Source organism: Manacus candei, unplaced genomic scaffold (assembly GCF_025592945.1).
Source record: "Manacus candei isolate 608988 ecotype Guabito, Panama unplaced genomic scaffold, ASM2559294v1 h1tg000073l, whole genome shotgun sequence".
Taxonomy (NCBI): domain Eukaryota; kingdom Metazoa; phylum Chordata; class Aves; order Passeriformes; family Pipridae; genus Manacus; species Manacus candei.
In genome coordinates, this window is record NW_026138121.1 from 834,869 (window position 1) to 847,682 (window position 12,814).

At 51.7% G+C, this 12,814-nt stretch overlaps 2 protein-coding genes across 4 annotated transcripts; one reads left to right on the forward strand and one right to left on the reverse strand.

Moving 5' to 3' along the window:
• Positions 1-3,620: 3,620 nt before the first annotated feature.
• Positions 3,621-8,854, forward strand: APOBEC2 (apolipoprotein B mRNA editing enzyme catalytic subunit 2). Its single transcript, XM_051808474.1, has 3 exons — positions 3,621-4,014; positions 7,225-7,771; positions 8,307-8,854. Exons 1-2 carry the CDS (start codon positions 3,890-3,892, stop codon positions 7,763-7,765), a joined length of 666 nt encoding a protein of 221 aa, XP_051664434.1. The 5' UTR covers positions 3,621-3,889; the 3' UTR covers positions 7,766-7,771; positions 8,307-8,854.
• A 522-nt stretch (positions 8,855-9,376) lies between these two features.
• OARD1 (O-acyl-ADP-ribose deacylase 1) lies at positions 9,377-12,724 on the reverse strand. Of its 3 annotated transcripts, none has more exons than XM_051808477.1 (6): positions 12,573-12,724; positions 12,048-12,115; positions 11,306-11,450; positions 11,141-11,199; positions 10,327-10,439; positions 9,377-10,007 (listed from the first exon to the last, which is right to left on the reverse strand). In XM_051808477.1, the coding sequence occupies exons 2-6, from the start codon at positions 12,081-12,083 to the stop codon at positions 9,905-9,907; spliced, it is 456 nt and encodes a 151-aa protein (XP_051664437.1). In that variant the 5' UTR covers positions 12,084-12,115; positions 12,573-12,724; the 3' UTR covers positions 9,377-9,904. The 3 variants fall into 3 exon arrangements, with proteins under 3 accessions (XP_051664437.1, XP_051664436.1, XP_051664435.1); XM_051808476.1 differs by lacking the exon at positions 12,573-12,724 and adding an exon at positions 12,388-12,541; XM_051808475.1 differs by lacking the exons at positions 12,048-12,115; positions 12,573-12,724 and having other exon boundaries at positions 11,306-12,031.
• Positions 12,725-12,814: the final 90 nt, after the last annotated feature.

Consider the following 12,814-nt stretch of genomic DNA (forward strand, 5'->3'; position numbering starts at 1 on the left):
CCTGGCTGCTGCATCCACAAGCCTGTGCATAAACAACACCTTTCTGCCTTTCAGCCCAGCCTCATTTCCCAAGCCCTGTCTCATTCAATAATTCACCAGCTGTTCCAGAAAACACTCTGGCTGCAGCAGGACGGGACTTTAATTGATTTGCTGATGTCTGGAGCCCTGTTCAAACATGAAGTCGATGCCAGGGAGGGTTTGCTGCCATGTGCAGGTGAGGCAATTGCCCTCCCCTGGCCCTCCTCTGGCCCTCCCTCCACGGGTGCTGCAGGACATAAATTCCTGTGCTCTGACCTTCCCCCCGAGCTGCTCCAGGAGCCCTGCAGCAGGAGCCCAGCAGGGAGGAGGCTGTGCTGCTGGGAGCTGTCATTAAGTCCCAGTTGGGCTCTGAATTAATTGGGGAGGCAGCAGAGCCTGCCAAGGCTCCTCGTGTCACAGGGGGGTGTGAGGGCTGGGGGTGGAGAGCCAGGGTTTGGCTGAGAAGATCAGGCAGGTACAGAGCTGAGAGCATCACTTGTCCCTGCCCCAGGGCTCCCCTCAGCCCAGGTGTAGCACCCTTCACCAGCACTTGGGTCAAACCTGTGGGACATGAGTGTTTCCAGCCCCTTCCTTTAAACCTTGGCTTTGTGGCCCTGCAGCGGGAGGAGAGGGACAGGTGAGAGCCCCCAGGGGCTTCCAGGAAGGAAGGAAGGAAGGAAGGAGGGAAGGAAGGAAGGAGGGAAAGCTGCCCCTGCACATCACGCTCAGTGTTTATTTATTTATCACGTAGCAGTAGTTACAGCTGGAAAAAGCAGGAGGGGGATTGCTGCCAGACAATGTCTCCAGGAGACGTTTTGTTAGTGCCACCAGCTGTCCCCTCGGAATAGAGAGCACGGCTGAGCCATGACTCACACCCCCCGGCTCTGATTTCACTCTCCCACCTATCCAAAAATGTTCCACCAGCCCGAGAACGCCATAAAAGCCACCTTTTCCTGGCAAAGCAGGTGTGTGTGCTCAGGACAGGGAACAGGCAGGATAACTTCGGGAACTCCTGCTGTGAGGGGGGCTCAGCTGGAGAAAAGGAGGCTCAGAGGGGACCTTCTCACTCTCTGCAGCTCCCTGACAGGAGGGGGGAGCCGGGGGGGGGTCGGGCTCTGCTCCAGGGAACAAGGGATAGGAGGAGAGGGAACGGCCTCAGACTGTGCCAGGGGAGGGTCAGGTTGGACATCAGAAGGAATTTCTCCATGGAAAGGGTGGTCAGGCCTTGGAAGGGGCTGCCCAGGGAGGTGGAGGAGTACCCACCTCTGGAAGTGTCCAAGGAAGGACTGGATGTGGCTCTCAGTGAGTGCTCTGGGCTGGGGGACAAGGTGGGGATTGATCACAGGTTGGACTCAATCCTGGAGGGATTTTCCATCCTCAATGATTCTGGGATTCTATGAACAAATTCAGAGCCAGTGAAATAAAATATCAAATCACTGGGGAGTGGGACAGGTGGAGGGAAACCTTGATAAAAATGCTGCTGGCAAGTGCCTGGTTTGGGGTAACCTGAGTCTCCCTGAGGCCCTTCCCTGAGCCCCGGCCCCTCTCGGCACTCGGTGCCCTCGGCCTGGCTCACAACAAGCTGATGGAAAAAACCTTCCCTGGCTGCCTCAGGCACTAATCCCAGGCTCACACAGCCCTGGACACACATGCACACGTCGGGGGAGCTGGGGTCACCTCCAAACCCCCAGCAGAAGTGCCCAAAGCCCTCACCCAGCCCAGGGCTGCACCGGGGGATTGACAGCAGCTCCAGGGTGCCCGGTTATAATTTTGGCACAGGCAGACACTGCAGGGGGGGATCATGGCTATTCCATGCACTGCCCTACAAGGAGCTGGGAAGCAGCTGGGGAAAGGCTGGAGAGAGGGAGAGTCTCGGTGCCACATTCCCCAGATTAGATTAGAGCTCAGCCCTGGACCCTGCGGAGGGGCCAGGCTGGTGAAAGCTAAAGGCTGCAGGAAAGGTGGGACCCCAGCCACCTACAGCTTCCAAAAATAAAGCAAAGTGGGTCAGGGGGACTGAAGAGGGGCTGGAATGCTGCTTTAGAGCATAAGGGTTAGAAGGAAACAAGCTGTCACTCACTGAGAGAGGATTCCCCTCCCCAGAGGCACCGCCTGAAATGTCAGAGGTGACAGGAACGGGACGGGGGAGCTGCAATCGGAGCGTGGTTACCACGCAGGAGGCAAAGGCTTCACCTGCCCTCCAGGAAAGTATTTTAAGCTTGAAAATAAATAAAACTCTGCACCATGAAAGATATATGTTCCATGAATAGGATGTCTTGGAACTTGTCAAATCTTTGGAACTTGTCAAATCGAGCTGTTGTCACAGAACTCCCTGTGCTCTGTCAGTCACCACATAAACAACCCTCATCACCAGCAAACAGAGGGGAAAGTTATCCCAAAACCTGCAGTAATGATGTCATTGAGGAAAAGCTCCAAAGGACATTCAGCACAGAAAGGCAGGCTGATAGCAAGGGGGCTGGAGGAGGTAGCAGAACTATTATAATAATTTATTACATATTGTTAATTATCTATTATAAGGTATTATTAATTTCCTATGATAATAAATGATCTGCCCAACTGCATAAATTTATTCCACTTTGTGATAGTGCAGGCTCCTCCAAAGCCTCTAAAAAGCTGACTATAACAGGATCTCAAAGGCTGACTTTGGCCCCAAGGCAGGTATTCCCACCTATTTGATCTCTGTGGAATACAGTTTATCCTCCCCAACACTAAGAGTGGTATTTTCACTAAGTACTGACTGAATACTCAATCAAACACAGCTGCATATTTCATATGGATCCAGATCTTGATGGTGGTGGGTTCTGAGCTAAGTGCAGAGCCCACAGTACTGAAGATTTGATTTCCAATGTGCTTTGGTTCCAACATGACTCCTGCACAGCCACACACTTCCCACTCCTTTGCCCAGTGGCATGCTAGGATCAGTCTCTGGGAAAAACCTCACCCAGGTTTTCCTCAAGCTTGGCTCATGTGGGATTAATACTAAGTTTAAATGATTAAAATTTAGAGTGAGAAATTGGAAGAATTTCTTATAATGCCGAAGGAAAATAAAAAAGAGAGAGAACCTCCCCTAGCCCAGAGATATCCCAGGACACTGGGAACTGATGGGACACTCAGGCAACAGGGAGGAAAAGTACAGAGCAAGGGGCAGAACCAGCACTGCTGCCCACTGTGAATTCCAATTGGACTTTCTGATATTTGGGAAAAGATTCTGGCTTGCATTTCCAGCAGTAGGATCTGACAGCAGCTCCAACAATGGGATTTCACCCTGTCCAGCTCCCGTGTTCAGTGCAGGGTGGGAGGAACCACAGGTCTCCTGCTCCTCTGGGCACTGCTGCTGGGATGCTCCATGAGGCCAAATCCACCAAAACCAGGCATTTTTCAGCAAACCAAATGGCTCAGCCTCGTGCCTGAGCCAAACCAGTGGTCCTTCAAGGTCAGCAAGAGGATCAGCTGGCAGAGGAAGGAGATGGAGAAGCTCCAGCTCTCCCTGTGCCAGGTGTCTGTCACAGGAACAGATAAATACACACTTGTGCTTCCAGGATTTCCACCCATTGCTTATCCCGCCCACAGCGAAGTTGTCACTTAATTTGAAATTAAAAGGGGAGCAGGAGGGATTGTTGAAAGGAGCTGGAGAAAGCAAGGGAAGGAGGTGACACCCGAGAGCCCTGGGTCACCCTACCCCAACCAGCCTCTGTCGCTGCTGCTTTGTTCCATATTTAGTTCCTGACAACTGTGCCTGGGGCAGGAACTCCCAGCTCTGTTTTCCCTCCTCTCTGCGCTCCCAGAGCTCTCAGAAATTGCTCTTTCTCTCTCCCAGTGGCCACAAGTGAACCCCACTGTGGTGCAGAAGATGGCAGAGAAGCAGGAGGAGCCCAGCAACGCCCAGAACGGGGAACCTGACAATGCAGAGGAGGGCGAGGGCAAGAAGAAGAAGGTGAAGAGGGAGGACCTGCCACCGTTTGAAATCGTGACAGGGTAAGAGATCTGGATTTAAACACGGGGCTGGGAGTGAAGGGGGGATGTTCAAAGGGCTCTGCCTCAGCTCTTATGGTGGGCAATTAAAGCAGCATCTTCTGCCAGTGCATTTCTGAATATGGTTAAAATTTATTTGGGGTTTTGTTAGAAGTTTTGCAGAGCTGTGAAGGGTGGATTCACACCAGGCAGGCACACAGATCCACTGGTTTTATATCAATGGGGCTGTTTCTGCACTGCTGGTTCCCTCCCAGGGCAGGCAGCCCTGGCATTGCTGGCTGAGGGTACCAGGATGGAGGGATTGGCCTTGATGGGAGCTGAATATTGATTTCTAGCTGTGATCAATGGCTCTTGTCGGAGAGTTTCTCTACCTGTGGATTAGGAAAAACACCCCTGCTATGGCTGATTTGCTTGATAGGCCTGAGGGACAGATATTTCAACAGACCTGAAGGTTCAGAGTTTCAAGGGCTCCACAGCCACAGCTGGAACCCGACTTTCATAAAAAGCCCAGCTTGCAGAAAGGTTCCAAAACAAGAGACAGTTTTCAGGGCAGTGGAGCAGCAGCGAGCCTGGCCCTTGAGAAAGGCAGATACCACTGAGACCTGGTGGAAGCTGAACCCTCAGCCATAACTGACAGCTGCAAGTAGGAAAAACCCTCAGGATCTGCTCTCTCCAAGTTTCCAAATGCTCACTGCAGTAGTAGCAAGATGCCCCTCGTCATTCTCCCCTTATCACTCACCAAGGCAGGGCCCAGCAAACAAACCAAAGCCATGATTTCTTCCAGCTGCTGGAACGTAAGGCTCAGGCCAGGCTCTAAAATCCCTCCTGGGATCCTCCTGCTTGTGCCATGGGCACTGGTAAGGAAGTTTCTGCAGATAAAATTTGGCTGGTGTTCTGACAAGGATGAGTGAGGCAGGACAGCACCTCTGGCTGTCACAAAATTGGGTTACATTCCTGTGCAGGGGTGAAAAAAACCTCCATTTTCTTCTCAAAATGTGTCTGCTCTGAAAAGATCCTTTCTTGGGGTGATCTCTGTCACACACAATCATAGAAATAACAATGCCAAGCAGTGGCTTTTAAGAAAAGCACGTCCCTCTGCTAGGAATGGAGCTAAGGCACCAAAAATTGTGGATATAAGCCATTGGACCAACTTTTGAACACTTAAAACATGTACTAAAATGACTGTCAATGAGGACATTGGATTTTTCAGCCTTAGCACCCAATTTACAATTAGAAATGCTGAGGAACTGAGCAGCATCTTCAAACTTCCTTGCTAACCCCAAGGATCTGTGCTAATCACGGCTGAAAAATACTTTCTCAGCATCATCTTGCAATTAAATTATTTGTTGAAATGCCTCGAGTGTTAGAGGATCCGACAGGATTTTCTACCCTGGAAAGGTGAGAGTGGGGAAGTAAAGCAGAAATCCCTGAAAGAGGTACAGAAACCCCAGGGATTTTTACTTTCATTTTCGGGACACCGAGAGTTCAGGACAGGCCTTGACCTGTGATCTCAGTGGGGATTTTTCTCATGATGTACAAATTTTCAGCCAATCAAGCCAGTTATGTGCATGATGAGGAAACACCCGACTGCAGCCATGGAAGCATTTAAACCCAATTACGTGTCATGTCAGCTTTAGCCCTGGGATTAGGGGCACCTCATGACTCACGGCCAAGTTCTCAGGCTGCTGCTCCCAGCTCGGAGGAGCCCGGTTTACAGGAAAGCATTGGGAAGCCAATTACTCAGTTTAAGAATATTAACCCCTTTTTCTTTGTCAGTATTCGGCTGAACACAGACCTGGGTGACTGTAATCCCAACCTGTGAGCATTTCCTCAGATCTGACACACTGTTCACACTTTCCCCAGGTGTAAATGAGGCTCCTCACAGCAGTGATAAGTGACCCCTTGGCTTCTGTTAGTCATTTACAGCTCGTTGAGATAATCCCTATTTCAATCCCCTCATTAGAAGTTCTCCTTCCCCTCTCCTGCCCAACGCACAGTGCCAGGGTCACGTTGGGCAGCTGCTCTTTCCCTCAGCCCACCTGATTCCAGCACCTTAAATCACATTATTTGGCCAGGCCAGTGAGATTCCCACAGACTCTCAGACTCTCAGTTCTGCCTCAAAGTTTCAATCTTTTTTGCCTCAATATGATCTAACAGGTGACAAAAGACTGCTAATCAGGGAAAACTTTGACAAATTAGATTTGAGCATTTAGAAATCCCTGAAAATCACCATTTAATGATGCTTTTCAGAGCAGTTGGAGAATGAAGGTTTCAACTTTTACCTTCCCACCCCCTCAGGTGAGTTGTGTCACAGCAAGTGATTTATATTGAGAGCATTGTGGGAGTTCAGTGCCTGCAAATAATTTTTAAAAGAACTTTCCATAGACATTTTTGCTCTCTACAACTCCCTGACAGGAGGCTGGAGCTGAGGGCAGGGGGTCAGGCTCTGCTTCCAGGGAACAAGGGACAGGATGAGAGGAAACAGCCTCCAGCTGTGCCAGGGGAAGTTCAGGTTGGACATCAGGAGGAATTTCTTCAGGGAAAGGGTTGTCAGGCATTGGAAGGGGCTGCCTTAGTGTTGTTTATATTCTCTATTGGAAAGTTATTTATTGGAGTGATGTATATTCCATGCTGCTGGGAGCACAGATTGAGGTGAACATCCCAGATAATCTCAGACACACGCTGAGATAAGCAATAAAATCCATCTGGAAGGGCTGACTAAATCCATCTCCAAGACAATCCATCCCAGAGTAGTCGCTGCTGCTTCAACTGCTCGTGAAAACCCAGCTCCAACCCCCTCGCTGCTGTAACCCCTTTGCTGACAGAGAGTTAAATCAGGCAGGGAGCTCCAGGTGACCCGAGGAATTTAAATACATGATGTTATTGTAACACAACTTATTGTGGCCTTGCAGAGTTTGCTCTGGAACAAGGTAATGGGTGACTTCTGTCAGTCACCATAGCTGGCCTTCAATAACCAATTAAAGAATTGTCAACCAAAGAACCACTCATTATCCAGGACAGAGAGCAGGAAACACGCCTTTTCATAGCAAGGTTGGATTTGAGCTGGGATATTTTAGTAAACAAGAGTCACAACGCAGACAAATACAGGGAGATGCAGCGGCTTGTCCACGGTCCTCCCAGGAACTGACCCAGTCCCCCAACCCCGACCTAAACCTGCCCCTGAGACGCTTCTCTGCTCTGCCCTCTCCCCAGGGAACGCCTCCCAGCCATATTCTTCAAATTCCAGTTCAGGAACGTGGAATACAGCTCGGGCAGGAACAAAACCTTCCTGTGCTACGTGGTGGAGACGCAGGGCAAGGAGTCGGCGCCGTGCCGGGGGTACCTGGAGGACGAGCACGCGGCCGCCCACGCCGAGATGGCCTTTCTGGACACGGTCCTGCCGCGCTGCGAGGCGGGCGGGCGCTGCACCGTCACCTGGTACGTGTCGTCCAGCCCCTGCGTGAGCTGCGCCCAGCGCATCGCCGACACCCTGCGCGGGAACAGGGCCCTGCGCCTCACCATCATGGTGGGCCGGCTCTTCATGTGGGACGAGCCCGAGGTGCAGGCCGCGCTCCGCAGCATGAAGGAGGCCGGCTGCAAGCTCAGGATCATGAAGCCTCAAGACTTTGAGTATGTCTGGCAGAACTTTGTGGAGCAGGAGGAAGGGGAGGAGGTGAAGTCGTTCGTGCCGTGGGAGGACATTCAGGAGAACTTCCAGTACTACGAGGAAAAGCTGGCTGAGATCCTGCACTGAGCTCACGTGAGTGAGGATTCCCACGTGGTCACTCACCCCCGGGTTAAATTAACTCTGTCCTCTTATTAACCCAGAGCCAATTTCAGCCACAGTCACTCAGATGGACCTGGCTGGGTTCACCTGTACCTGAACACTGAGAATAACCTCAGGCAGTAACGTTCCCCTTCCAGGGCAGGAACATGGCAGGAGCTCCCCCCAGCAGATTCCTAAGGGATTTAGAGCTTTTCTTTTTTCTCCTCTGAGCAAACACCTCCAGGAATAAAGAATTAAAAGGTATTTGAGTCACGAGGTGCCACCAGAACACCTGGTTTTCCCCACATGGATTATATGCAGGACACAGGTGGAAACAGGGAGAGGAATGTAGTGAAAAGGGGATTTTCCTCACCCCACGAAGTCTAACCCCCTAAAAAAACACCATTAAAGGAAATCACAATTGCAATTGCAAAATTCCCTGGGTTTTTGGATGGGGTACTAAAGAGTCACCTATTTGAGCATGAAACACAAAGCATTTAAAACTTCTAATATGTACCTCTTCATCCAGGACCTGCTCAGAGATCTATGAAGAGAAGTGACAGACCTGGACACCCGGGACACTCCACTTCCCAAAGCTTTGACTCCAGCAGGATGGAAAACCAGCTTCTGGAAGACAAAGCCCTGTGGGACTATGAACACAGACCTTTGGTGTTTGGGATTTTTTTGGGTGTATTTTGTTCCTCCCCCTCCCTGCCCCAACCAAACCCATGCTGTGGTGAAAGGGATGGCAGTGACCTACAGGACAGGCTGTGGGATCACATTCTGGGAATACTTCATGGGAAAAGATCTTAGAACAAAGATGCTGGTTAGATAAATACATTAGAAAGTCTGTACTTCACAAATGGGAAAAAGAAAGAGGTTTTCTCCCTCTGTTCTTCCCAACAGTCAGAGCTGTGATTTAATTCAGAGCCAACAGCTCTGCTTTAAGTTGTGATGGAGCCCAACAACTTGATTTCAAACACATCAAACACCTTCTCCCCTTGTGCAATGATATTTGGGATATAAAACTGGGAAAAGCAAAGCAAAATAAAATGGGAAGTCACTGCAAAAGCCAAAGCCCTGTTTATTCCTTCTTCTCTACTTGCAAGAAGTCCTAAATTGAACCTGCTTCCCAACTGTTATGTCCCATTTTTACATTTATTCAGCACACCTGGCACTTTTCTGGGCATTCAGTACGAGAAGTGAAAAAGATTTGTTATTGTGGGAGGGTGGGAAACCAAACATGAAGGAAATGGGGAGTCTAGTTCCAGAACTGAGCAACTGTCACAAACTTTCCAGAACCAGGTGTTTTCCAACAGTGATGAACGAGGGGTGTTACTGATTTACCTCTGCTGTGGGTGACGAGCTCCAACCTATGTGTAACACCTGAACTACAGATGCAGTGAACAAAGAAACGTGAAGATCCAACTTCAAACTCCACACTGGGAGTTTTTCAGAGCACAAGTCATTCCCACGTTCAGATTCCCCAAAAACTCAGCTCTGCAGACTATAAATTATATAGATATTGTATAAAACACACCCCCAAGGGGTATTTACACATTTCCAGCTTTCCCCCAGAAGAGCCACAGGGATGAGCTCTGATCCAACAGCAGGGCACCATTTATTTAACATCACAGCATGACCCTTAGTGAACACAAAACCATCAAACCCTATTTGTGGCTAGAAGGGAGAAATTAAACTGTTACACCTGTGAGAACAGGTGAAGTGAACGAGTGCCGGGTAGGACATTGCAAAACTTGAACAGCAGTGACAGGGCTCCCTGGGGCAGCTCCTCAGCACCGACCCCAACGAGAAACCAAAACCCAAACAACTCCCCCGGCAGCAGCAGCTCCGTTCCGCTGCCCAGGAGCTGCGTGGAGGCCCAGTGACACCTGGTGGCTGCTGGGACAGACTGGGAACACCCCGAGGGTTTCCACAACACCGCTGCTGCCTTCTAGTTAACACCCAAATTAACTCCTCTGGAGCTTGTTGCTGCTGGAAGCCTCTGTCACTGTCCCACGGGTGAGTGACCCCGACGCAGAACGTGCTCCCCAGGCAGGCCCCCCTTGGCAGTTCACAGCTTCCACTCCCAAAAGTGGGGGAAAAGGGGCTCTTTGACTCTTCTGCTCACAGGCTGTAAACTGTGATCTTGATGTCAGTGTTCTCAAACACTTCCCCAAGGATCGCTGAAACTTTATCCCACTGCAGGCCATCAAGTCCACATCCAATCCTGGAAGATAAGACATCCCAAGAGCTGGAATGGCCTCGTGCTGTGCCCAACCAGCCCTTGGAGCAGCTGCAGTTTGAAATGGCCCCGGCTCAGCTCCCCATAAGCCAACAGAACACAGTGAGAACAAGGAAACAACTCGAATTTGTTCTGTTGGTACTGAAGTGCACCGAGAAATGCAAATTTCATCTGCCCAGTTGAACAGAGGAGTTGGATAGGGGTGCATACTTGAATTCTTCTTTCACAGCAGGGGCTCATCCTGAAACATCTTTCTAGGCACGAAACACCCAAGCAGTGCCATCCCAGTCCCTGGTTCCCTCACCTGGGCATGGAGATGTCCGTGACCCCGTTGTGCAGGCAGTGAGCTCTCATGGCTTCCAAGCTCTTCCTCATGCTCTCGTACGTTGGTTTGTGAGACACCTTCTGCTTCGTGATCTGTGTCACAACACAAAAGGTCAGCTGAGCCTTTGGCATGACCACTGCAGACTACTGCCTGTTATAGAACATATTCCATGACATTCTCAAAATGCCTACCCGGATTTGCTACTGTGGAAAGACTTGAACAAAGCACTACGTTCACAGCTTAAAATACACTAATTCAGCAGCCAGTTCTGTCCATGTAAAGGTTAAATGTACATGCACAGGAACAGCCTGGCTGCTCCTCAACCAGCAGTGTTTGAGTAACACATGTCACACCTCTTGCTGAGACAACCTTTGCAGAAACTCCCTTCCTGTGCCTGAAGGGAGCCCACAAGAAAGATGGAGAGAGATTTTTTACAAGGGCCTGGAGTGACAGGACAAGGGGGAATGGCCTGACGCTGACAGAGGGCAGGGTTAGGTGGGATATTGGGAAAAAATCCACAGGTTGCTCAGGAAAGCTGTGGCTGTCTTATCCCTGGAAGTGTTCAAGGCCTGGTTGGACAGGGCTTGGAGCAAGCTGGGATAGTGGAAGGTGTTCCTGCCCATGGCAGATGCTGGGACTGGATGAACTTTAAGGTCCTTTCCAACCCAAACCATTCCAGGATTCCATGATTCCATGAACATGACCAAAAACCCCACAGATATTAAAGACTTCATGATATTGGATACTACAGTTTATCTACAGAGAGGTGCCCCAGGGACATCCCAGCTCTTACCAGGTAGTAAATGTATCTGTCATCTCTCTGCAGAACAGCCACCTCCCCCGTCTTCTTCTCTGTGAGCAGAAATCACAGCACATTTAAAACACCCACACCCACTCCACGAGCCCCGAGCAGCTTGGAGCAGCACCCCTCCCTGCAGCTCCTGCAGGTACCACTCACTTTGGTCCAGCAGCTCCTGGACGCCTCCGAACTTCTTCTTGAAGAGCACGGCGATGCCGGCGCCCATGCGGCAGTCCTCGCTGATGCAGTGCGCCAGCGCGTCCGACGGCGGGCACGAGAACAGGTCCCCCTTCACCTCCCGCAGCTGGGCACGGTCAGCAAAGAGAGCAGAGACAGCACAGGTGGGCACAGAAGGCCCTGGGCACAGGGAACGTGCCCAGCCTGCACAGGCTTTGACATGTGCTTCACTGACAGATGAGCCGGCGCGGATTACAAACCCCACACAGAGGATTTCAAACTCCATGCACAGAATGACAAGCCCCACACATAGAATTACAAACCCTGTACACATAATTACAAACCACTGCACAGGTAGCTAACTATCTTTACTACAAGATCACTTACGGGTATCACATGCCAGCCTGGCAGTTAATCTTACAAAATCAAAGCTTAAAAGGAGAATTATGTGATACAGCACAGCTGGATCAGTGCACACCCCCTGGTACCACCAGTGTGTCAGTGCTGGGTGTCTGGGCAGCAGGGTGAGCTCTCTGCTGTTGTGCAGCATCCTCACCACTGACAGAGGTACAAAAGCACAGGAAAATCTGCACTAGCAGCCACTTTGTCCCCCAAAGCTGCAGGATGCAGCCAGTGCCCTGCTGTTGGGGCTGCAATCGCGGGAAGGCCTCTTTGCAGAGACACGTGTCACAGCAATATCCCACGTAACCCATTTCCTACGCACTCTCTCCTCCTGATCCTTGGAGAAGTGGGTGGCCATGGTAACGTGGGGGATGGAGAAGGCTCCTGCGGCTGGAAAGATGAGAGAAAAACAGTTGTTAGGAACGCCAAGGCTGGCAGCAGGCTGGTGTAGAGAGTGCAAGGCTAAGCTGATGTATCTGAAACAGCTCAAGGGGAGGCCGGTACACCTAGGGAGGCCTGTGCAGGCCTGTGCGCCTGCTGCGCCCACAGCTCCGGCCGGGGTGGGGGGGACCGGCCCTGGGTCACCGCACAGCGGGCACCGCCAGGCTGCTGCTACCGCCCTCCTCCTCCTCCCGCCCCTCAGGGCCCCTCCGGCGCCGCACCCGCGGTGAGCACAGCGATCCGCCGGGCCGGGGCCGCGGCCTGCGCCACGCCGAGCCTGCCCAGCACCGCCCACATCGCTCCGGCCTCTCCGCAAGGGCGGCCCCGCCTCACTGGGACTCCGGCGGTACCGCCTCACGGGGGCATTGCCGGTACCGCCTCACACAACATGGCGGCACCGCCTCACCCCACACGGCGATACCGCCTCAGCCAACACTGCGGTCCCGCCTCACGGGGACATGGCGGTACAGCCTCAGCCGACACTGAACCAGAGCCGCTTCACGGCGACGGGGCTCTACTACCCCACACAACGTGGGCGATCCCGCCCCACAAAACATGGCGGCCGCGCCGCTCTGTGCGCGCGGGCGGACCCCTCTCTATGGTACCGGCCCAGAACATTCCGCGCCGAGGGGCGGGGCCTGTCGTGCC

What these genes read in the sequence shown, in the direction of transcription:
- APOBEC2 (XM_051808474.1), top strand. Translation starts at nt 3,890, where the DNA reads ATGGCAGAGAAGCAGGAGGAGCCCAGCAACGCCCAGAACGGGGAACCT. An exon ending in CCGTTTGAAATCGTGACAGG is followed by an intron (nt 4,015 to 7,224) that starts GTAAGAGATCTG and finishes CCCTCTCCCCAG; the next exon opens with GGAACGCCTCCCAGCCATAT.
- OARD1 (XM_051808475.1), bottom strand. Translation starts at nt 11,657, where the DNA reads ATGTGTACAGGGTTTGTAATTCTATGTGTGGGGCTTGTCATTCTGTGC. An exon ending in ACAGATACATTTACTACCTG is followed by an intron (nt 10,440 to 11,140) that starts GTAAGAGCTGGG and finishes GTTGTGACACAG; the next exon opens with ATCACGAAGCAGAAGGTGTC. An exon ending in ACGGACATCTCCATGCCCAG is followed by an intron (nt 10,008 to 10,326) that starts GTGAGGGAACCA and finishes CTTATCTTCCAG; the next exon opens with GATTGGATGTGGACTTGATG.